Raw genomic sequence first — 22,431 nt, forward strand, 5'->3', positions numbered from 1 at the left:
CTGCCATTGATCAGTTGGTTTTCAATGCCTGCAGGTTTTAAATGCCAGAATGTGCTAGGTGGTTTTGAATGTCTGTTGGCACAATTGGCATGCGGGCTTAAGAAGGGGCATTTCAATCTGTCATTATTAATGTGGACTTTTAAAATAAAAACACTTACAGAAAAGCAGGCATTTTATTGTACAATTGGCCTTGCACAGACAGATGCCTCAGTTACACTGTGGTATTACTATTGGCATACAATACATGGCCATCTTTTACATCATCTTCACAGTTTTGGGCAGTTTTATGCAGCTTGCTTTAATGTAATTGTACTCATTTATAATGCTAGTTATTACTAACATGGTTATTACTCTTGGTTGTCACAAGAAAATAATAATGTGTGTGTGGAGTGTTAACATCAACTGCTCACCCCACACAGTTCTCTTTCTACACCTACTGCTGAGAACAGTCAGCAGGTAGCGAAGGATTTCTGCTCACATCAGCGCATTCAGCCTTCTCAACCCTGAGGGTGTGTGTATGTGCGTGTGTGTGTTTTTGTGGGTGGATGGTTTGGTGGGTGTGGAGCATGTTGTCATAGCAACAGAGACACATGGATTCATCTGTCATGTAGAGGGGGTGGAGTCTGTTACTATTACAGGATTCTTCCTGTTCGTTAGCGATGGCCTTTCTGTCTCCACAGGCCCACTGCACTGTTGTTAAACTTTAATGTACTTGCACACTGTGTGTGTGTTTCTGTGAAAGAGAGAGAGAGAGAGGATATAGTCTTTTTGTAATTATGCAATTTTTAAGAGCAACATATAGTTGATTATAGGGCTGCACGATTTGGGGAAAAAGACATATTGCAATTATTGAGATCAATATTGCGATATGCGTTTGCGATATGATAAAGGGCACTTGCTTGTATATCAATGAAAAGTCGCATACAAATTACTAATAGTGAAATGTTTAATTTCAAAGTGAAACATACAAACTACTTATAACAACTTGAAATTCCCAGTGCTTTCAAAATACAATATTCTACAAAAATAAATAATCACAAAAAACTCTTTACATTGCTGTCGAACGACAAACCCTGGTAAGGCTAAACAACTGTTTTGATTATATTTGGCCATTATAAAATCCTGTATTATAGTTCTTACGTTTAACCAAAACGTTGTTTGGAGGCTGACTTGAACACAGGGATGCATAGCTGTGCTAGCTTAGCTAAGGTTAAGATTTGTAAACTGAGGTGAATTTCTTTAGGAAACCTTCAAAGTTTGAGAAAAGTTAACTAAACAGCTAAGAACAGTCTAAATAGTTAATGCCTACTTTTAGCCAAAACGTTGTTTGGAGGCTGACTTGAACACAGGAATGCATAGCTTTGCTAGCTTAGCCTAGCTTAGCTAAGGTTAAGACTTATAAAATGGGATTTTATAATGGCCAAATATATTCAAAACAATGGTCAAGCCTTACCTATGAAATGTAATCCCCCGGGATCTGGTTTGGAGCATACAGCGGTTTGTACAACCCCAAGCAGCACAATAGTGAGGCATTTTTATGCACTTCTCTCCATAGACATGTATATGCTTCACTTCACACCAGAGTCTATCGCAATATGGCGGCGACGTTGACGTACGATGTGAGTCACGAATCTGAGGTCTCCATTGAGCCGAATCGAAAGTCATGTGACCAAACATGTCACAATCGACTGAAGTGAGACTTCAGTCAGCTCGCAAACTTTGAGAGAATGAGTGATATGTTGCCGATCCAATCCATGTACTAATCATTTAAATCGCGGCTTTTTGCGTTCATGTAATCGCACAGACTGACATTGCGATTACGATTGCGATTAGATTAATCGTGCAGCACTAGTTCATTAAGATCAAGTGTAATGTGCTTTTATAGGAAAACGCTGTCAATGGGGACCACCTGTGGCTGGAGACCAACTGCTCTGGCGACCTGTGCTATCTGGGAGAAGAGACATGTGTGGTCAAGATTGCAGTGAGTATGAAACATGAGTGGGACTGAAAGACACTAATGATGTGTCAATAGCAGTGGGAAATGAAGCATATGTACACTCCTGAAAAGGGCTTAAACTGAAATATGTTTTTCATATAAATACAACTGACTGTAGTCTAGTCATAATTGCAATTATCATTTTGGCACAACTGTGAATTGAATGTAGATAGAACAAGAGCAGATTTCAGTGTGTGCATGATGGATGTTTGCACACAGTTGTGTGGATGGCATGGTGCAAGGGGAGTGTGTGTGGTACTGTGAGCAAGATAGTTATGGTGCATTTAGAGCACAACCCTGGGAGATTAGCGGGCAGCTATCATTAAAGAGCAGTGGCAATGACATCTCCTGTCATGCCATGATACTGAACTGCGTGCAGCTGAAAGGGATGCTGTGCCATTAGAGTGAAAGTGCCAGGTAAGTGGGAAGAGGAACGGCATCTCTGTAGCGCTTTTCTTAAGCAGAAGTGCAGCAGTATTTTATTATTGTGACTTCAGCCATAAATCCATTTTCCGGAGCTTTGACTGAGAGAATCGTGCATATAAATATTCTAGTTCAAGTGCCGGAAGTGCAGCCAGCCTGGGTCAAATGGAGGCCAAACAATGAATTTTAAAACAACTCAATGGCGGGGGTTGTTGGCAGCACTGTTGACATGATGATACATTATTATAAATACATAATGCACACTTAACTCTATAAGGGTATAAATTGTAGGAAGTTTATCATAAAGTCATTACCCATCAATCATTTGCCCACTTACAGTTAGGTTGCTTTGAACCATTCAGGTTGCTTGGACAGTTGAAACTCAGCCATGGGCAGAAATGTAACCTTATTTGAAGGTGCAAGTTGGCCTTCACTTACGTTAATGAATGGAAAATCTGCACAAATGCACAGAAGCCCATTTTCAGCAACAATTAGTCTTAAGGCCCAGTGGAAGTATTTTAAAGGTTAATTGATTATTAGAAAACCTTTTTGCAATTACGTTGCACGGTTGAAAAGACTTGCATTGATTATAGAAGAAATAGAATGGCCTTCTTTGACGAGTCCTTCTAAATTAAGGAACTGAATGTCCTTGGTGAGAGGGTAAGTATGTATGTATGTATGTGTGTGTCAGTTAAAAGGATGCCACCTTACCACTTTGTGTTCTGTGTGTTTGGTTTCCTTTAAGAAGTCGGCCACCCGTAGGAAGTGTGCGGCGTGTAAGATTGTTGTCCACACCGCCTGCATCGAGCAGCTGGACAAGGTAGAGACCCCCACCCCACACACTCACAGAATGACCTACAGCACCGACACACAGCCACATTTTCACAGTCATTTTCCATCGTTCATTTTTTTTTGTTTCTGCCACAGATAAACTTCCGCTGCAAGCCTACGTTTCGGGAGGGAGGTTCTCGGTGCCTGAGGGATGTAAGTCATTCAGGACAATGAGGAGTTATTTTGGGCTGTTCCTGCTGCTCCACTGACTGAATGAGAGCATGCAATCATTGGTAACGTGTTTACCTTTGACCTCTCTCTCTATCTGTCTCAATCTCTGTCTCTGTGGTTGCAGAACATATTACGGCATCACTGGGTCCATCGCCGCCGCCAAGAGGGGAAGTGTCGTCAGTGTGGGAAGGTGTGAATTCTCACAAATTTGGAGTATGCGCTTTAGAAAAGCCCTTGCAGGTCTCGCCAATCTTGGAACACCCCCAGCCAAGACAAAGGCTCCTGTCTAATTGAATAGGACAGAATGATAACCATACTTTCGTTCATAAAACATACATAAAACATATAAAAACTACATCGAGAATGGATGAATAAAAAAGTCAGGTTATTCTGTATTCTATTATTTTACTCACAGTGCTTGTGTCAGTGTTGAAATGGAATTTGCATTTGGCATCTTTTCCCAGTAGACATCTATTTTCGATTTGTTAAGTACTTTGTGTCCTTCCTAAGAATGTATCTAGCTTTAGGTAATTTATCTGTGTTAGGGTTTCTTCAACATCTCTGAAATCTTCTTCCAGAGTTTCCAGCAGAAGTTTTTCCACAGCAAGGAGATTGTGGCCATCAGCTGTTCGTGGTGTAAACAAGCTGTGAGTTTTTTTTTTATAGGACAGGTCCCAAATGATTTAAGCCTCTCATTAGTGCACTAATATATGGGAAGCTAATTTACATCATCCATTGTGGGAGAGGGAAAAGAGAGAGAGAGACCTTCAAGCCTCCAACTTATCTGAGTTCCTTAATTCTCACAGTCTGAAATTAGTGGAATGGTTTAGAAACTAATTTCTGAGGGAAAACAAAAATAAATAATGGACTACACAAAAATGTATGCAGGTGTGAATAAATGCTATAAAATAAATTAAATAAATCAAAACAAAAACAACATTTAAATATTTTAACAACTAATAATATGCTAAATGAATCTACAGTCAATCATTATTTTGCCTTTGCCCTCCGCCCCTTGAAGGTACACTTGCACAAAGGCAGGAATTTTGTAGGATTATATGAATCAGTTATACCAAAAAAGTGCAAATGATAATCAGTTTCCTGTAGAGCGGTACAATAATGAGTGTCTGCATAGTGTAGGTTCCTTGCAAGTGTGTGGCTGCATTTTTGAAAATGCCCAATTTGGTCTGGATTAATGGTGTCCTCAATGCTGAGAAATATAGACAGACACTTATATTTCATGTAATACCATCGGGTAGGCATATGATTGGCCACAAATGTATTCTGAAGCAGGACAATGATCACATACACACAATCAATGTCATTAAGAACTATTGTCAGTGGAAGGAAGAACAAGGAGTGATTGAAACTCTTGGAGATCTGTCGAGCTGAACATTGTACAGCAACCAGCAAGGGGAGATAGACCTGACGGGTTTTACAGAAGATACTATGTTAATTCCATTATTGTTTTGAACAGTGACTGGTTTTACTTTACCAGTCAACCTGTGAGAAATACAATCCTTCTACACTGTGCACTTTCCAACCTTTAATTGTTCAGATGAGATTATGCTGATTTGAATATGCATCTCTTACATTGCTTTCTATATGTGTATTATTAACATAATACCATCGCTCCATTCTAAACATTGCAATACGTAAAGTGAGGAGTGTTGGTAACTGCACTTCCTCTATGTTTTTTTTCTGCACAGTTTCACAACAAGGTGACATGCTTCATGCTGCATCAGATCGAGGAGCCCTGCTCCCTGGGAGCTCACGCCGGGGTCATTGTGCCCGCCTCCTGGATCATTAAAGTTAGGAAGCCGCAGGTAGAGCCCACAGAGAGAACTGTGTGTGTGTTTGTGTGTTAGGGCTGGGTGATATGACAGTCCAACAGCAATGATGATGTATTTAAATACAGTATACAGTGCTGTGAAAATGTTCGGAGCTCTTGTGAAGTAATCAATTGTCCTAATTAGAAATTAACAAAAACAAATATTTTACTCAAGATGTCTCCAAACAATTTAACGTCTCTGAATAAACCAAAACAAGTTTAATTTATCATTTTAATAATTATTTGTTTTCTGCATTTACTCTGGCCAACAGTACTGTATGTCACAGTGTATGAATGTGTCATAAATGATGGCTTCATATTTTCATGATGATATTAACAGTTACATCAACATTCAATTTTATGTCCCAGTTACAATAACCAATATCCTTTGGGGTACATTATGGCACACAGGGTCTCTCTTTTGCTGTGTGTTTAGATGTAATTATTATTCTCAATTTAGTACAGTTATTACCTTCACTTGTTGTGTTTTACTGCAGTATTAAAACTGAATGACAGTCAATATAAATTAATTAGGTACTGAATTGATTCCTGTAATGCTCATCTTCAAAATCAGAGAACCACTTATATATATTGCCCACCCCTAATGTGGATTGTGTGTGCGTGTGTGTGTATGTGTGTGTGTGCAGAAATTCGACATTTGTATGCATTTGTATTTATTTGACTTACGTTATTGCTTTGTGTGTGTATGCTTTTGCATGTATGCAATGAAATTATATGCAAGGAAACCCATGTATTTTTGAGACTGTGCGCATACATGTGTCTGTGTGTATCTGTGTGTGTGCATGTTTCATTAATTTATTTTTCAGTTGATCTGTGAGTGTGTGTGAGCAGGCGTGCATGTTTTTGCGTGGTCTGTGCCTCCTTCCCATATGGCTGAGAGCAGTGAGAGTGAATTAGAAGGCTAGAGGCTGCTGGTGTGTGCTGTTGGCTCTGGGCTAACAGACCCTAATGAGAGGTGACACATGACTCTATTTGGAGGCTGACTGCCTGGCCTCGTCTCCCGTGGTGTCCTTATTTAAAAAAGCTTCGCCTGTCGGCTTCCTCTGGCTCTGATGTGCTTGTGCTTGGGACCAAACATCATCAGTTTATCTCTGTAATGCAGTCTTTACCATTACATGCCTTGTTAGACTCTCGCCATTCCGTTCACACAGCCGGACGGTGCAGCACATCAGGCTTCAACATGAAAGCATTTATCTGTGGCATTTACTGACTTTGGCATCTAATGATCCAATCAAAGCCTGAGTCACCTACTCATCAGCAATGTTCTGTTCCCTTCCATCTTGTGAAATACCCAGTTAGGACCAGCCGTGGGTCCATTTCGGGGGGTTATGATTGGACTGGCGAAATGATGAGTGGGTGGGTTAGTGTTTTGATGCCACACTTGGATACAGGAGCTAGGAGAAGGGTGTGCCCGCTCAGGCCTCCTCTGGTCAGATACACATTACACACAGACACAGAACTCTGCATGTATTGGTAAAGACTGATTGAGAGTCCCTAGTTCGAACAGCTTTCAGTGGAATTCGATCCAGAAGTGTGGCTCACTTCAGAGCCAGGGTAGGTCCAGGCCTAATCTGGAGTTTTTCAGAAACCCAGACTCAGCATCCCATGTCTCTCCTGCCCTTCAGAGCTCTTTTAAAAACTCCACCCGACGGAAAAAACGGACATCGTTTAAAAGAAGGACCAGCAAAAAAGGCAACGATGTGAGTAAACCGTGTTTCCCTAACTGACCCCGTACCTCCACCGCACACATGGAAAACACACCAATGTAGAAAAATGACCCAGACTCCTAGACACAGCTCACATCTTCACCGAGACTGTACGAAACGCCTCCCTTCCCTTACCTCCTCTGCCAAGTGCAGCAGGCATGTCTGTGTGGAGACACGCGTTAGTGTAGATTTCTCACACGCTTCTTTCCGCAGGAGTCAAAATGGCGTCCCTTCATGCTGAAGCCGCTGCCCTCGCCTTTTATGAAGCCAGTGCTCGTGTTCGTCAATCCCAAGAGCGGAGGAAACCAGGTGACACAGCGACGCTGATGTTTTGTTTTGCATGAAAACGATGGCTTAATTTCTCTGTCTCTCGGTCGCATGAAGTCTCTTGGATAAGCAGAAGTGCACAGTTTCAAACTCAAAGTATGCTGCTAGTGGTTTGGATCTTGGAGGCCCTGAGTTATTTGTGTGAAAAAAAATCCAAAACTGCAAGATACAGAGATAATTACAAAACATAAAATAAATGGAGGGACCCATAGGCGTGATTGACCGCTGTCATTCCCCTTGGTTCTTTATTCCGGTCAAACTCCTGTTTACAGGAGTCTCCATTTGCTGGGTTCTTCTGAATATCTGGCCTTCGTGGGTTGCATTGTTTGAAAGCTCTAGCCACCACGATTTTGTTAAATGTGGGCTAGTCTTCTGAAAATTACAGTTTCTCTAGCTGTAAAACATGCTGTTTTACAACTCAAGTGGAGTATAATGTTTTTTAAATGTATTTCTCCTGAACAAAATTATTGAAGAGCATTTTGTGGTCCTCAACCAAAATTAACTTTGAAGCAAAAGCCATGTGCTGAAAAGATTTCCACAATGAATTATGGGATAGGATGGACTGCAAATGATTCATTAGAGGAGCCATATTTGAAGAGCCCCCCCAACTGGGGACAGCCATGTCAGACTGCTTTTGTTACATGGCATCATCTCCTCCATCTCTCTTCTGTTGTCCTGTGTTCTCCTTGTACACAGGGTAAATCAGCATATCCTCTTGTGACCACGCCCATTCACTTTTACTTTCATTTTCATTACAAAGATCAAAACACACATTATCAACACATTAATGGAAGGAAACTTGTTAGTTTCAGCCAATATCTATATTTCAGTGTTGCGGAGGTCCTCACCAGTGAACCAATTTAAACTGGCTCTTTAGGATCCATATTGCTTTATATTATCACTCTGTAGGAAGCAAACTGACTTATTTGGCTCAAAACCCAAAAGTAAATTCTATGTTGCTGTCCAATTCACTTTCACTAATGTGCAATTCAATGAGACCCTACATGTGCCAATTATCTGCAATACTGCACAGTAGGAAATCAATTTTAATATAATAAAAAGCCTTACTTTTGACATTACCTCTTCAATGAAGTGAAATATTTTTATACTGTCCCATTTATGATGGCATGAAGACTGAGTTCTGTCTAACTGATTTCCAGGGGACCAAACTGCTGCAGATGTTCATGTGGATCCTGAACCCCCGGCAGGTGTTCGATCTCTCGCAGGGTGGGCCCAGAGAAGCGTGAGTCCTTCTGCCCTCTAACCCCCCCACTGCCCGTGCATCATCACGTATGCTGCTTTCCACATGTGTACGTGATGTATACAGGTACATGCTGCTGTGTTGGACATGGATGTGTCCTCTCAGTGCATAGTGTTGTGTTTCACAACGTAACCCACATCCCACTGTGCTTTAACAAAAGGCACCCAAATGACCATATTATAGAATTGAGGCTAGAAAACTGCGGGGATTACGCGATTCACCTCCTATCTCCACACCAGACATCAGACATTTAAAGGATTTTGCATAACTTCAGCCCTTTGTTCTCTTAGTCTGGAGCTGTACAGGAAAGTGCCAAATTTACGTATCCTGGCCTGCGGGGGAGACGGCACGGTAAGAGCTCTTTGTTTTTTTTTTTTTTATACACTGTCCCGAATGAAAGCAACAGCACCCCCTGTTCGGCGTTGATTTAAACTGCAGGGACATCAGGACAGGCCGTCCCCATCCGAAGCACATGGACCGTAATTAGACATTAATTAGCCATTTTCCAGGGCTTGCTCTGTTTCAGCAGCATGCTGTTTTCTGTCATACCAGTGGTCATCGTGATGCCGTGGCGTATGGCAGAGCCTGTAAAGTCTGGGGAAACGTTTCTTCCCTGTTTTATTTATGGACACGTCATGGTTGCAGCTTGCGTGAACAGTTTCACAGGCCAAATGTGAGAAATTATTTAGGGAAAAGCCCGAAATAAAATATATGACAAGTTTTTATATGTGTTTTGTTATTTATTATGTCCTGGGATGAATTCTGGAGATATTCAATGCAATTCAGTTCTAGTTTTGAATTTAAAGAAATGTTAAGTGAGTTTGTTTTTGGTCAGTTTGGAACACAATAATAAAATAGTTAGTTGTTATTTTTAGTGTGTATTGTGATCTGTGCATTAACGGGGTATATTTGCATTGTGTAGGTGGGCTGGATTCTCTCTGCTCTCGATGAGTTGCAGATGAACCCACAGCCTCCTGTGGCCATACTTCCTCTTGGGACAGGAAATGACCTTGCCAGGACCCTGAACTGGGGAGGGGTACGTGTTGTTTTTTGGTTTTTTTCATTCGTTCCCTACTGAATCTCACAACCAGAATGTCCCCAGTTTTTGCTGAAGTGTATTTTCCAAGGACATTTTTCTGGACCCCATTATACTCATAATTCAGCTGATTGTATTTGGACTTACTGCCATCTGATCTGCTTTTTGGGTTGTATTAACAGCAAATGTGAGGTCAGCAAAACATGATATCTCAGCACCAGTGGACCCCATTTTGTTGGTCCACACTTGGAAGGTTTTATTTAAGATTTTATTTAAAAAGCAAAATGTAGGTGAATGTAATTTTAGTCATAGACACAGTAAGTTTGAGTGTGTAACATTATGAAGCTTCTGGTGAAGACTGTCACTATTAATCACTTCCCCCCACATCCTGTCCACAAGGTTCAGTTTGCCTCTGAGAACCTCAACATGTCAGTCAGGTTGAATATGTGTGGGAGAGACAGACACTGACATAGAGAGATTGAAAAAGTGATTGGCAGGAGGAGAGAAAAGATGGTCATGAAAAAGGAACAGAGAATATATATACCTGTTTTTGAAAATATTGCTCCCTGCCATCATTGTTAAGCTTGAACACCATGTGTGCACAGCATAATACATTTGTAAAAGAAATTGTGGTCTGGTAATGTAATATGTCTGTATTGGCTCGAATATAAGACAGCATCACTTTTCTTAACTTATTTTGAAAAAAGTGTACATGACTTTGGATGGTGGGAGGAAAGTGGAGAACGCTGAGGAGACCCGCACCAACACGGGGAGAGCATGCAAAGCTTATTTTGCACTAATGTGCTACTGGCCAACACTTGGTATGGCAGACAGTTTAAAAACGAGAGCAATAAAGGCATGTTTAAGGTTAATAACCCCCCTCCTAATCATCAGTGTCTAAATATAGCACAGGGACCCAGGTTCTGCACCCTGGTCGTTATTAACATTGATTCTATTTCTTAATGGCCCAAACGGGCATTTAGCAGGACCCAGTGCAGAGCGTGGTGTTAATTGTTTTCCTCTTGCCACTTAAAGTCGCCCTTTCAGGGAACTATGAACCTGGCAGGCCAAGAAGTCGTGTGGGTGGGAGCTGTTTATGTTTTTTTTTATTGCGGCAAATTCGAAATGAGTGGCGCCGGTGAGAGCGGAGGCTTTTCAGTGCGTCTGGGCTGATTGCGGCTGTCAGGAGCGGAGGCTAAGTGGGTGCGTGGTGAAAGGCCCTTCATTACTCTTTCACGCACAACACTGACTATGGGAGCGGGAAGCGACAGAGTGCTGACCTTGATGTCTGGATGCTGTCATTCTCGCTACCTCTCCATCGCTCTGCCTCTCTGTTCCTCTTCATACAGTCGAATGCCATTATTGACTTAATAGCAGTAACTCGCTCGCCATTTATCTCATGAATTTGAATTGATGTTTTATTGAATTTGTCTTGGTCTGTGTTAAGTGCCGTGTTTTTTATTTTTAAACCCAGTGGAGTAAATGGATCCGACGGCTGTAAACACACAACAAATGTTCGCCCCAGAGTAGGCTCGTCGGAGTCAACCACTGTCTGCCTCTCTCCTCTGTCCCCCACGCTCAGGGTTATACCGACGAGCCGGTGTCCAAGATCTTGTGTCACGTGGAGGATGGGACGGTGGTTCAGCTGGATCGCTGGAACCTAAGGGTGGAGAGAATGTCCACCCAACCAGAGGAGGGCACTCAGAAGGTAAGAGGTCACAGGGTCATGGGTTAAGATGAATATACAATGCGATTTTTCACTGTATAAGCACTGATTCACTTAATTCACTCCCTGGTGGTCTAGTGGTTAGGATTCGGCGCACTCACCGCCGCGGCCCGGGTTCGATTCCTGGTCAGGAAAACTGTTCTTTGGGGCAGTGGTGGCCTAGCGGTTAAGGAAGCAGCCCCGTAATCAGAAGGTTGTCGGTTCGAATCCCGATCTGCCAAGGTGCCACTGAGGTGCCACTGAGCAAAACACCGTCCCCACGCACTGCTCCCCCGGCGCTGGGGGAGCAGTGATGGGTTAAATGCCAAATTTCACTGTGTGCACCGTGTGCTGTGCTGTGTATCACATGTGACAATCACTTCACTTTTGTAATTTATTATCCAGTTGCGAGAATATCAAACCTGTTTGAAATGTATTGGCCATAATGTGGTTTGTCCTCACTGCGCTTCTGCAAATGACCAGAACAGGGAGAAAAGTCAAGACATGATATTTATAGTGATAAATCAAGTGAAAAATCACAGTGTGTATGCCCAGCTGGAAGAGCAAGAGGAAATGTGTGACCGTGCAAATAGACTAGTCTTAATTGATGAATGTAAGTGTAAAGGTTTATTTTGCATATATGTGTGTGTGTTTGCAGCTCCCCCTCAACGTGTTCAATAATTACTTTAGCCTGGGTTTTGATGCCCATGTCACACTGGAGTTCCACGAATCTCGAGGTGAGTATAATATATTAATATAAAAGCGAAACACTCCTCTGCAGCACTGACGTTGCAAACTTGTACCTCTCCCCACAGAGGCCAACCCCGAGAAATTCAACAGTCGCTTCCGCAACAAAATGTTCTATGCAGGGGTAAGATGCTCTAGTTTTCTCCATAGTTATTATTATAATATAATAATAATAATGATTATTATAGTTATTATTAGTTATTATTATTTAGTTCAGTGAATCTGTGAACGTTAAGTAACATATACCATTTTTGAATGTTAAGACAATAGCAGAAAATACCCACATACAAACAAAAAAGTCCATTGTGATTGTTAATTCAATCGTTGTTTTTCTAAATAAAGGCAAGAAAAATATTTTTTTTAGGTGCATTATATTTTGAAGATCACATTTACATTTGTGATGACATTTATGATTAGGGTAGAAAACCATGAAATCCTGAAGGGTTTACATAATTTTTCTTGCTACTCTATGAGTGTATGTGTATATTTATAGAATTTTTATTTGAATGTTTTATTGGTTTGTATTGTAAAGCATTTGTTTAATTCACATTAATGGTATTTGGCAGACTTCCTTATCCAGAGCGATTTACATAAGAGCTTTAAAGTTTCTCTGAGTGAATACTTGCTCATAGCGGTTCACTACCCAGACTGTGAATACTTACTTATTTTTTACTTTAGTTTTGTAGAGTAGACCTCAGAGTGGGATGTGATATCATCTCTGAGGTAGAAGGCACCATTTTGGCTTTGTATGCAGGTGATGTGGGAGACCTCGGGAAGTTGAAAACCAGTCGAGCCTCTGCATTCCGAATTAGTTGGAGAGGAGGAATGATGCTTAGAGGCAACCCTGCCGGGAGTGAATTTACTGTAGTCTAGTTTTGAAATGGATGACTTGTGTGGTAAGAAATGGTTGAATCCTTCTGGTGAAGAGAGGTTTAGCCTTGTGAGAGGAGTTCTGGTGTGGGGATGAGCAGTACATTACATTTACAGCATTTATCAGACGCCCTTATCCAGAGCGACTTACAATCGGTAGTTACAGGGACAGTCCCCCCTGGAGCAACTTAGGGTTAAGTGTCTTGCTCAGGGACACAATGGTAGTAAGCGGGACTTGAACCCGGGTATTCTGGTTCATAGGCGAGTATGTTACCCCTAGGCTACTACCACCCCAAGTACTTTTGCTGCGGTTGATTTTCAATGTATAAGGCCCACAAAGACATGTGTGTCCGACGTGTCTGAGAATTAATGGCTATATAAACTCAATACTCACTAGGCTAGATTATTTTGAATTGCCTCAGCTTTTCTTTACATTGTGTGAACTGAAATTAACTGGGCATGCAGTGGTAATAAAATGTATGTGATAGGGGGCCTGTGTGACAATGAGGGGGACAGGAGAGGGATTTTAAAAAGAAATATATTCCATATGACGGGCCTGTCTCTCTCTGTGTCTCTCCAGGCGGCTTTCTCAGACTTCCTGCAGAGGAGCTCAAGGGACCTGTCCAAGCACGTCAGAGTGGTGGTGAGCTCTGGACACTTCCTTGACGTCTGCTGTCCACTCCATTAGGGTCAAACTCTAATGAACTTGCCATGAGACAAGTGTCCGTCTGATGAACTTAAAGCACCACTTTATATCCTCTCGTCCAATCCATGTCCTTTTTTTCTAACCCCTGTAGTGTGATGGTACGGATCTCACACCCAAGATCCAGGAACTGAAGTTCCAGTGCATAGTCTTCTTGAATATTCCCAGGTGGGTCAGTGCGTGATCTGGTCCCTGCATGCTGGTAAATTTATATATCAAATTCTCTCTGGGAGACTCTGGTCTGTGTGTGTGATATATCTGTGTTTATTTGTGTGTGTGCGCGTAATGTTGTAGGTACTGTGCAGGCACCATGCCCTGGGGCAATACTGGCGACCACCGCGACTTTGAGCCACAGCGTCACGACGACGGCTGCATTGAGGTGATCGGCTTCACCATGGCATCCTTGGTGGGTATCAATGTAGGATCAGTTTCATATTTATTCCTGTGAGAGCCGTTCATTGGATATAAAATTTGGCCGTGTGCCTCCAGGCGGCGCTGCAGGTGGGAGGACATGGCGAGCGACTGCACCAGTGCCGCGAGGTGACGCTCACTACCTTTAAGACTATGCCAGTGCAGGTAGACGGGGAGCCGTGTCGTCTGGCCCCCTCTACCCTCCACATCTCACTCAGGAACCAGGCCAACATGGTGCAGAAGAGCAAGAGGCGCACATCAGTGCCGCTGCTCAACGAGTGAGTTGCACAAATGCAAACATTGTCACAATCACACACACACACACACACACACACACACACATTTGTTTTCAAATCTTAATAAGGACCTTGGGTAATAACTATGTGATATATATTATAAAAATACAAATACCTCTTTGCAACAAAATGTTTCTACATAACCACAGAGATGGTTGAACCAACAAGTATTAAGATTTTTATCCTGTATTTTAAAAAATCTAATTACCCAATTGCTCAAACTTTAAAATGAACAGTCTTACAGTCTTATTATCTTTAGTTTCTGTATTCATTCTAATCCTATTACTTCCCCTTACATTTGAATATTGCATCTGAGGTGCTTAAAATGAGCAAAATTGCAAATGGATTAGATTCAGTCCGCCAAATGTAGTAAACCACAGGGTGGTAGTAGCCTAGTGGGTAACACACTCGCCTATGAACCAGAAGACCCGGGTTCGAATCCCACTTACTACCATTGTGTCCCTGAGCAAGACACTTAACCCTAAATTGCTCCAGGGAGACTGTCCCTGTCCCTTACTGATTGTAAGTCGCTCTGGATAAGGGCGTCTGATAAATGCTGTAAATGTAAATGTAAATGTAGTAAATATGCAGTAATATCAAATTGTTTGTGCAATAAAAGCTTTGAACTGTCCAGCATCCAGTCCACAAAATCAGACAGACTGCATGAGGTGGGGACTTCATTAACCATAAAACTAATAATCTCAATCATTTGTCATGTGTAACAGCCAGCAAAAAAGAATGAATCATTGGTTCAGAAAATGGAAAGGCGGATGAAGGGGTGACGGACACTTTTAATCTGCTGCTGCAGCAGTAAATGTAGTCTTTTATATCAACTTGTTATGTAAGCTTAAAGGCAAGCTCCTTTTGGTTGTACGTGACCTGCAAATGCGGGAAAAACGGTTGCAAAATAGGCCTTTTTCAAATTGCCTTAAATACCACCATATATCAGTCTAACAACTTATATATGTGGGTGTTTTTAAAACTATGCTATGTTGCGTAGTTTGAAGGTAAACGAAAATGGAAACGACTTCTACCTCACACACCCTTCTGTATGCAGCCACACACAGACAATACATAAATACAACATGCCGGAGTAGGCAAACGCACAACCTCATGAAATCCGAGAACTCAAAGAACGTGCATGAGACCTCACACTAACATTGACAGTGGTGCTCTGGTTTGAACTTTAACCTTCTCTGCAGCTTGAGTGACACCTGTGTTTATAGTCAGAAACACTAATCTCAGTGTCTGTGCTTCTTCGTGTCTCACTGTTCTCTCTCTCTCTCCATCTCCCTCATCCTCACGTCATCCCTCTCTCCTCCTCTGTATAATGATCCCTCCATTACTGTTTGTTAAACACCCATCTCTTCCACTCTCCCTTCATTTGTTGTTCTTCCATCTGTTCTCTCTCTCTCTCTCTCTCTCTCTCTGCCGGGCTGTGTGTGTGTGTGTGTGTGTGTGTGTGTGCACATGCTGCCGCAGTATTCAGAAAGTGTGTGCTACCGACCTGCGTCGCCTCTCTGCTCCCCCTGACTCCTTCTCTGTGTAAGTATCTGAGTCCCTACATTCTGCCCACCCACGCACACTGCCTGTGTGTGTGTGTGTGTGTGTGTGTGTGCGTGGGCGGGTGTGTGTGTGTTTGTTTGCACATATGTGTTTGCTGTGAGTTAAATAGCGTGCAGTGCATCAGTGGGCGGAATTGTGTGTACAAGTGTGTGTGTGTTCTCCTGTGGGAATACTAAAACGCACACACATCACACACATGTCATCAAACACACAAATTAATCTCATTTGTGAGTTTGGCATACACGTGTTTCACTGACTATATACATCCTGTACATAAATATAGCAACCTGAACCTGTGTTTGTGTGTGTGTGTGTGTGTGTGTGTGTGTGTAGATGTGTGTTTGATTCTTTAGGGTACAGTAAAGAGACATTGGTAAAATATACTAATGGACATTATTTTCTTTTCATTCTGTTTGTTGTTAATGTGTGGGATTTTGTGTGTCTGCAGTCCTCACGCTGTGCCCGAACGTCTGCGTCTGCGTGTGAACCGCATCAGTCTGCAGGAATATGAGAGGCTGCAGTTTGACAAGGAGCGCCTCCGCGATATATGTGAGTGACTACATTAGAGGCGGCAGACACAGATGTGCAACACTTGCATTCGACCAAAATGGAGGTTCATATGATGACCTATGTGGTGAATGTGCGTGTGTGTGTGTGTGTGCGCGCATGTCTGCCCACAGCCATCCCAGTGGGCATTGTGGTGGTGAGAGGAGACTGTGACCTGGAAACATGCAGACTCTACATAGACAGACTGCAGGAGGTTGGTACTTATTTAACCATCATTCCATTAAAACTATTAAGAAACCACGACCCAATCAAAGCATCGGAATTGCCGTCATAGAAATATATCATTAAGATTATATGAGTTTTGAGAATGTCTGTCAAGTTCTATTGATATCAAGTTAATTTGTGAACTGAGGTGTAATGAGTTACATGTAATGACAATATGTAATTTAATAAACCAAAATTGTAACTGCAATTACAAGTATTGGAGAAAAAGGTGTAAATTACAGTTACTGAAAGATTCATGATTACAATTTTAGTTAAATGTTAATATTGGATCCAAAACTCATCTATATGTTTAATAATACTATTTCTATCGCTTTATATGTTTTTAATGCAAAATATACCCCTTTAATTCTTCCCTCCACAGCTGAAAATGCGATACTATTTTGATCATTCTGATTGGTTATCCTGTCGCGTTTACATTTGCTGCACCACGTGTGCTATTTAACTTGCTTTAGCAATGTTGTTTTATATTAAGGTTATGCCTTATGGTCTGACATTATGATTGCTATTATTATCTTTATTAAACTGATCAATTATAATGATCTTAATCCATGTATTGCAGGTAAACACTGCTAGGTTATAAAATTTCAAAATGGCAAACAGTTAAGAATATCCATTCATAATTAATCAAAGCAATCCAAAAGTAATCAAATGTAATTAGCTACATTACATTAAATTGTTACATTTTAAAAGAATAACTTGTAATTGTAACAAATAACATTTCCCATTACCATCTCCTATTTCTGTTTCCAGGATTTGCACCAGGCACCATCTGGTGGCAGTAGAGTACATTACCAGGTAAGGACCGAAATTCCCCCAACAACCCACAACACCGTGGGCACACTGCGGCATTTGTTTATGTGGGTAAGTGGATTAGCAAAGGCGTGTTTGTAGGTTTATGGTTGAGTTCATGTGCAGATAACAACGCCACCTCAGCTATATGTAAAAGCAATTAAGAACAATACACAAAGGTTTAAGCCAAAACTATGACTTCACTTATAATAATGACTTCACTTCAGCAGGCTGCCTGTGACAGCAGCTGCTAGGTTTTGGAAAAGCCTACCCTGTCCAAACAACTGAAATTTTAAATCTTCTTTAAAGACACTTTTAAAAAGACACAGCTTTTCAGACAGAGCTTGTTGTTTATATTGTATTTTTGTTTTCTACTGTCTTTTGTTTTGTATGTGATATTGTTCTCTTTTATTGATGTGGATCTGTTCAGCACTGTGATGAAAAACGCACTGCAAGTACTCAGTAATGCATGTGTGCATCTACATGTATGCATGTTACCAGATAAGGATAAACTGACATTTTAAGGATGAATTGATCACGTGTGTGTGTGTGTGTGTGTGTGTGTGTGTGTGTGTGTGTGTGTGTGTGTGTCTCTTTTTCTCAGGATGAATGCCGGAGTCTACCCCGACCCAGTTCAGCACACAGACTTTCCACCAACTGGAGTTTCCTTGACTGTCAGTACACACAAGTGTTCTGTCTGCATTTACTACACAATGTCGCCACTCCATAATATTCACATATGTGGTTCACCTTATGATTTGAGTGCCATTAGAGTAAAGGGGATCATTATGACGATTAATCACTGCAATAACAACTGTTCTGCTTTCACTTTGTAGCAACTTCTGCCGATCGATTCTATCGCCTAGATAAGGCCCAGGTAGGACTATCTCTTTTTTATCTAACCTTTGTAATCCTTTATCATTTTGGCTATTTAATGCATGTAATAAACTCAATTTACATTTCAGTAAATTATTTTAATTTTACAACAAATATGTTTTAAACTTTTCGTTTAGTATTAGAAAACATGTTTTAGTATATTTTGTTGTAAGGGTGTAAGAAAATATCGATACAGCAATTTACATGATGATATTGTAACGATACAGGGACATCAAATATCGATATTTTTGTATAGAAATTTAGTCAACCAGGTGGTTATGTCGAGCGTTTCTTTGGTGAGGTCATCAGAGATGAGAATCAGCGTGTGACTACAACCTCTGCTCCTATTTTTGGCACTGTACGGCTTGGTACTTTACTGCCTGGCATTTAAGGCAGAGTGAAATCGCAAAATGTGACAGACCGATCACAGCATCTTGTATTTCTGTTTTTACATTTTCAGTGAACTGTAGAATATTGCAATATATCGTGATACATAGCGTATAGAGAGATCATTGCCAATATACCCCCATATTTTATAGTATATGGTAATGCGGATAATTTTATACACCATTATTTGTATGTACTATTATACTACAATACTTTTCTCATTGTTTTTTAATAGAATGAGCTGCAGACCAATTTTTATTGAAATTGTTACTTTATTTATATAAATTGTGCAGAATATAAATTCTCCACTACTCAGCCATTTGATTCTTTTTTTTTTTTTTGATGTCACTTCTGGTAGTCTTGGGGGTTGTGACTGCAGCTTTACACACAGACATGTTGAACGGTGTTTCCCCAACCACAGCTTCCATAATGCCATCACCAGCAGAATAGATTCATTTTGCTCGCAAGTTTATTGATAAGCCAGTGAGCCTCAACCAAATGAGCATAGAGCCACGGAATGTGCTTTCAAATAGATAGATAGACAAAAATCAATGTAGCCCAATCAAATACAGTTAAAAGTAAATAAAAGTGTGTGCGTTTGTGTGTGTGTTACAGGAACATCTGCACTTTGTGACAGAGATCTGTCAAGATGAGGTGTTTATCCTGGACCATGAAGCCCCTCCGATGGGGTGCTCTGGAGGCGCAGGGATGCCAGATGTTGTGGTGGAGCCCAGCTCAGGGTGCTTTTATTTTACCTACCATGTTACCGTAGAAACAACAATAACACTCCACACTCAGTCCTTGAGTCACTTTCTACAATTGTACATTAGTAAGACTTACTCATGGTAACTGGAATTTCTTATTTTGCTCTCATTAATGTATTTATTTTTGTTTTGTTTTACTTTTTAGAGTTCCATTGACAACAGAAGAGCAAGGTATTTGGCATTTAGATCACAGTAAAACATCTATCACAATACAGTGGTCACGTAGCTGAGTGAGCTTGAACATGTCATTGTATTGGGGCAGTGGTGGCCTAGCGGGTAAGGTAGGGGTTGCGGATTCAGATTCTCAACCGCCAAGGTGCCACTGAGGTCCTCTTGAACAAGTGCTGTCCCCACACAGTTCTCCTTGGGCGCCTTTCATGGCTGCTTTCAAATGCTCACTAAGGGTGATGGGTTAAATGCAGAGGACACAGCGTGTTGTGTTATGCTGTGCATCACAATGACAAAAAACAATCACTGTATAAGAGGCAAGACAGGACACGTATTGGAAAAACCCGTTCAGATGTCAGGAGTTACTGGAGATGACTTGTCACGCCTGATTTTTTTCCTTTCTTGTTCCTTTCTCTGTGCCAGCCTTCCTGACTGCGTCAGCGATTGGTGACGTGTCTACGGTAACCACCCAGCTTCTCCATTTTACTTCTCTACAATGACACAGCAGAAGTGTTGTACAGTCATAAAACGTTTAAATAAAGCAATAAGACAAAATCATTTTAAGTAAACATTCTATAAAAACAAACCTAAAAAGCAGTAAAAGCGAGTGAAAATAGATTGGTGCCTATTATTTACTGATATTGGACATTTGGTTGCTCCGATCATCTAAACTGCAGCTCATCATGTGGAATAATTTGTCTGTGTGTGCCAGGTCTCCAGCTGTTGGAACCAGGGCGTGAGTTTCATGGTGAGAGACGTTGTGGGCTGCACCGCCCTACACCTGGCTGCCGAGCATGGCCACACCGAGGTGGTGAGGTTCATACTGGAGCATGGTGAGCTTCCGCTGCACACAGACACAATTTCCTGGTCTAAAAATCTCTCCATTCATAATACAGTCCATTTTCAAACACAAACATACCACGGCATTGAGGTGTAACAGTAAAAGTTAAACAGGGAGAATCAGAATCTGATGACTGTGTTTAAAAACGTGCGAGTTAGGATTGTTTTTCCTGACAAAAAAATAGACACAAGTTTCAGTCGTGCAGTCATAGTCATATGCATTTGCCTGACTAGTATTTCATTTGAGAAAATGACCTTGTTTGCTGTGCAAACGGAACTTGCACGGACTGATCTGACAACAGGAATACCAGGAAGTGTTTGACAGTGCTGTTTTCTCCTCTCTGGGTATGCTGGGTGTGCACTTTTATGGCTTTATTTATTAGTGGCATAGATCAAGTGGTTTAAAGTGCCCAGGCCTCTACCCAGCTGTTTGAAACTCGGAAGACTTTTGTTTTGAGCTAGTCTACAGTGGATGCCAGTTTTTTGTGGTTTACAGTGCACCCTTAATTAGCCAGTGTATTGTATGTTATTTAGTTTTTTGTCCTCCCCAAGACAGTTGAATTGTATAGGTTGTATAGGTAAAGAAAGTTATGACAATTTCTGAAATAATTTATTGCATTTTAACAGGGGTGTGTACTGTGCATTAGTATGCTAGGTTGTAATGACCCACTTTCAAGGACTTTGACTTTGTATCTTTGACCTTGACATCATTATTGACCTTGACATGTACTATTATACTAGAATCAAATTAAATGTATAATTTCATGGTATGTCATTATTTGTCATTATTTTTTATTAGAATGAGCTGCAGACCAATTTTGATTGAAATTGTTACTTTATTTATATGAACTGTGCAGAATATAAATTCTCCCTTACTCAGCCATTTGAATCTTTTCTTTTTTTTTTTTTTAGTTCTGATGTCATTTCTGGTAGTCTTGGAGGTGTGACTGCAGCTTTACACACATATGTCTGTTGAACGGTGTTTCCCCAACAACAGCCTCCATAATGCATTCTTTGTATTAGCCATCGTTACATGTTATGAAGTGTATTGATAAGCCAGTGAACCTCAACCAAATGAGCATAGAGCCACGGAATGTTCAAAATATCTGTGCATGACCTTAAAAAAAATGCATTGTTCTATAAGTTGTTCTATCTAGACTGACAGTCTGTAATGTGTAATGGTGACTTTTTATGCCTCGGCAGAGGCTACAGGCTTTGTTTTCTTCTAAGTATGTCTGGTAAGGGATGCTAAACACACAAAAATGATGTAAATGAAAAAATAACCCTTCAAAAATACTATATTCATTACAGATGAAGTGAAGGGTGAAGAAAGATTTTGTAATACAGAAATGTACAACTCCATGTATACAGTGTCTATACTTATATATGCAGTAAATACTGCATCACTTTTTTAAAAGACTTTACTTGGTCTGTTTAAAACTGCTTTAGGTGAACAGTAACCCATGAATGCATAATCGTAGTCATGGAAAAGGGCCCAAGTGTGCCACATATAGTCATCTATAGACAGGACTGGTCATGTGTTGGACAGACACTTTCTCAAATGTCATGAAAATGCCACAGCTAAGACACTTGCAGAGGCAAGACTCATGGCGCTGTACTGATCTTCCTCCTTGTAACTAGATGTACTGTCCATTCCCTCAAATCTGTGTCGATTACAGTTTGGTTGGCAAAGATCACAAAACGTTGCTGCCTGTTTTTATTGGACTGTTACGTGAAGCTGAATACAAACTGCCATCATGCCATCGTCTGCTCTTTTCATCACTACAAATTGCTCCTGTTTTTCCCACAAATATAACACTGACCTCTGATTGTTTTTTGTTTTTTCTTGCAGATTCTAAATTGATTCTTGACTTAACGGAGAGAGAAACGTAAGGACTGATTTAGAACCCCAAA

The 22,431-nt window shown here is 41.0% G+C and overlaps 1 protein-coding gene and 1 non-coding gene across 5 annotated transcripts in view; both read left to right on the forward strand.

The window, feature by feature from the left end:
• Nucleotides 1–22,431, forward strand: part of dgki (diacylglycerol kinase, iota) — a 48,836-nt gene that overhangs the window by 23,670 nt on the left and 2,735 nt on the right. For 2 of the 4 annotated variants that reach the window (XM_028954092.1, XM_028954094.1), the window contains exons 3-31: nt 1,886–1,981; nt 3,165–3,239; nt 3,347–3,403; nt 3,546–3,611; nt 4,000–4,068; nt 5,131–5,247; nt 6,899–6,973; nt 7,193–7,288; nt 8,467–8,549; nt 8,858–8,918; nt 9,490–9,603; nt 11,186–11,311; nt 11,967–12,045; nt 12,124–12,179; nt 13,506–13,568; nt 13,723–13,796; nt 13,923–14,034; nt 14,118–14,317; nt 15,818–15,880; nt 16,350–16,450; nt 16,582–16,661; nt 17,444–17,488; nt 18,087–18,156; nt 18,319–18,359; nt 19,361–19,485; nt 19,655–19,680; nt 20,101–20,138; nt 20,390–20,510; nt 22,370–22,406. In XM_028954092.1, coding sequence (XP_028809925.1) covers nt 1,886–1,981; nt 3,165–3,239; nt 3,347–3,403; nt 3,546–3,611; nt 4,000–4,068; nt 5,131–5,247; nt 6,899–6,973; nt 7,193–7,288; nt 8,467–8,549; nt 8,858–8,918; nt 9,490–9,603; nt 11,186–11,311; nt 11,967–12,045; nt 12,124–12,179; nt 13,506–13,568; nt 13,723–13,796; nt 13,923–14,034; nt 14,118–14,317; nt 15,818–15,880; nt 16,350–16,450; nt 16,582–16,661; nt 17,444–17,488; nt 18,087–18,156; nt 18,319–18,359; nt 19,361–19,485; nt 19,655–19,680; nt 20,101–20,138; nt 20,390–20,510; nt 22,370–22,406 — 2,366 coding nt within the window. The remainder of the gene's footprint in view (nt 1–1,885; nt 1,982–3,164; nt 3,240–3,346; nt 3,404–3,545; nt 3,612–3,999; nt 4,069–5,130; nt 5,248–6,898; nt 6,974–7,192; nt 7,289–8,466; nt 8,550–8,857; nt 8,919–9,489; nt 9,604–11,185; nt 11,312–11,966; nt 12,046–12,123; nt 12,180–13,505; nt 13,569–13,722; nt 13,797–13,922; nt 14,035–14,117; nt 14,318–15,817; nt 15,881–16,349; nt 16,451–16,581; nt 16,662–17,443; nt 17,489–18,086; nt 18,157–18,318; nt 18,360–19,360; nt 19,486–19,654; nt 19,681–20,100; nt 20,139–20,389; nt 20,511–22,369; nt 22,407–22,431) is intronic. The other 2 variants (XM_028954093.1, XM_028954095.1) reach the window with 2 other exon arrangements.
• On the forward strand, nt 11,393–11,464 carry trnae-cuc (transfer RNA glutamic acid (anticodon CUC)). Its single transcript has one exon. It is a non-coding gene; the product is annotated as a tRNA-Glu (tRNA).

This window comes from Denticeps clupeoides, chromosome 15, assembly GCF_900700375.1.
Source record: "Denticeps clupeoides chromosome 15, fDenClu1.1, whole genome shotgun sequence".
NCBI lineage: Eukaryota > Metazoa > Chordata > Actinopteri > Clupeiformes > Denticipitidae > Denticeps > Denticeps clupeoides.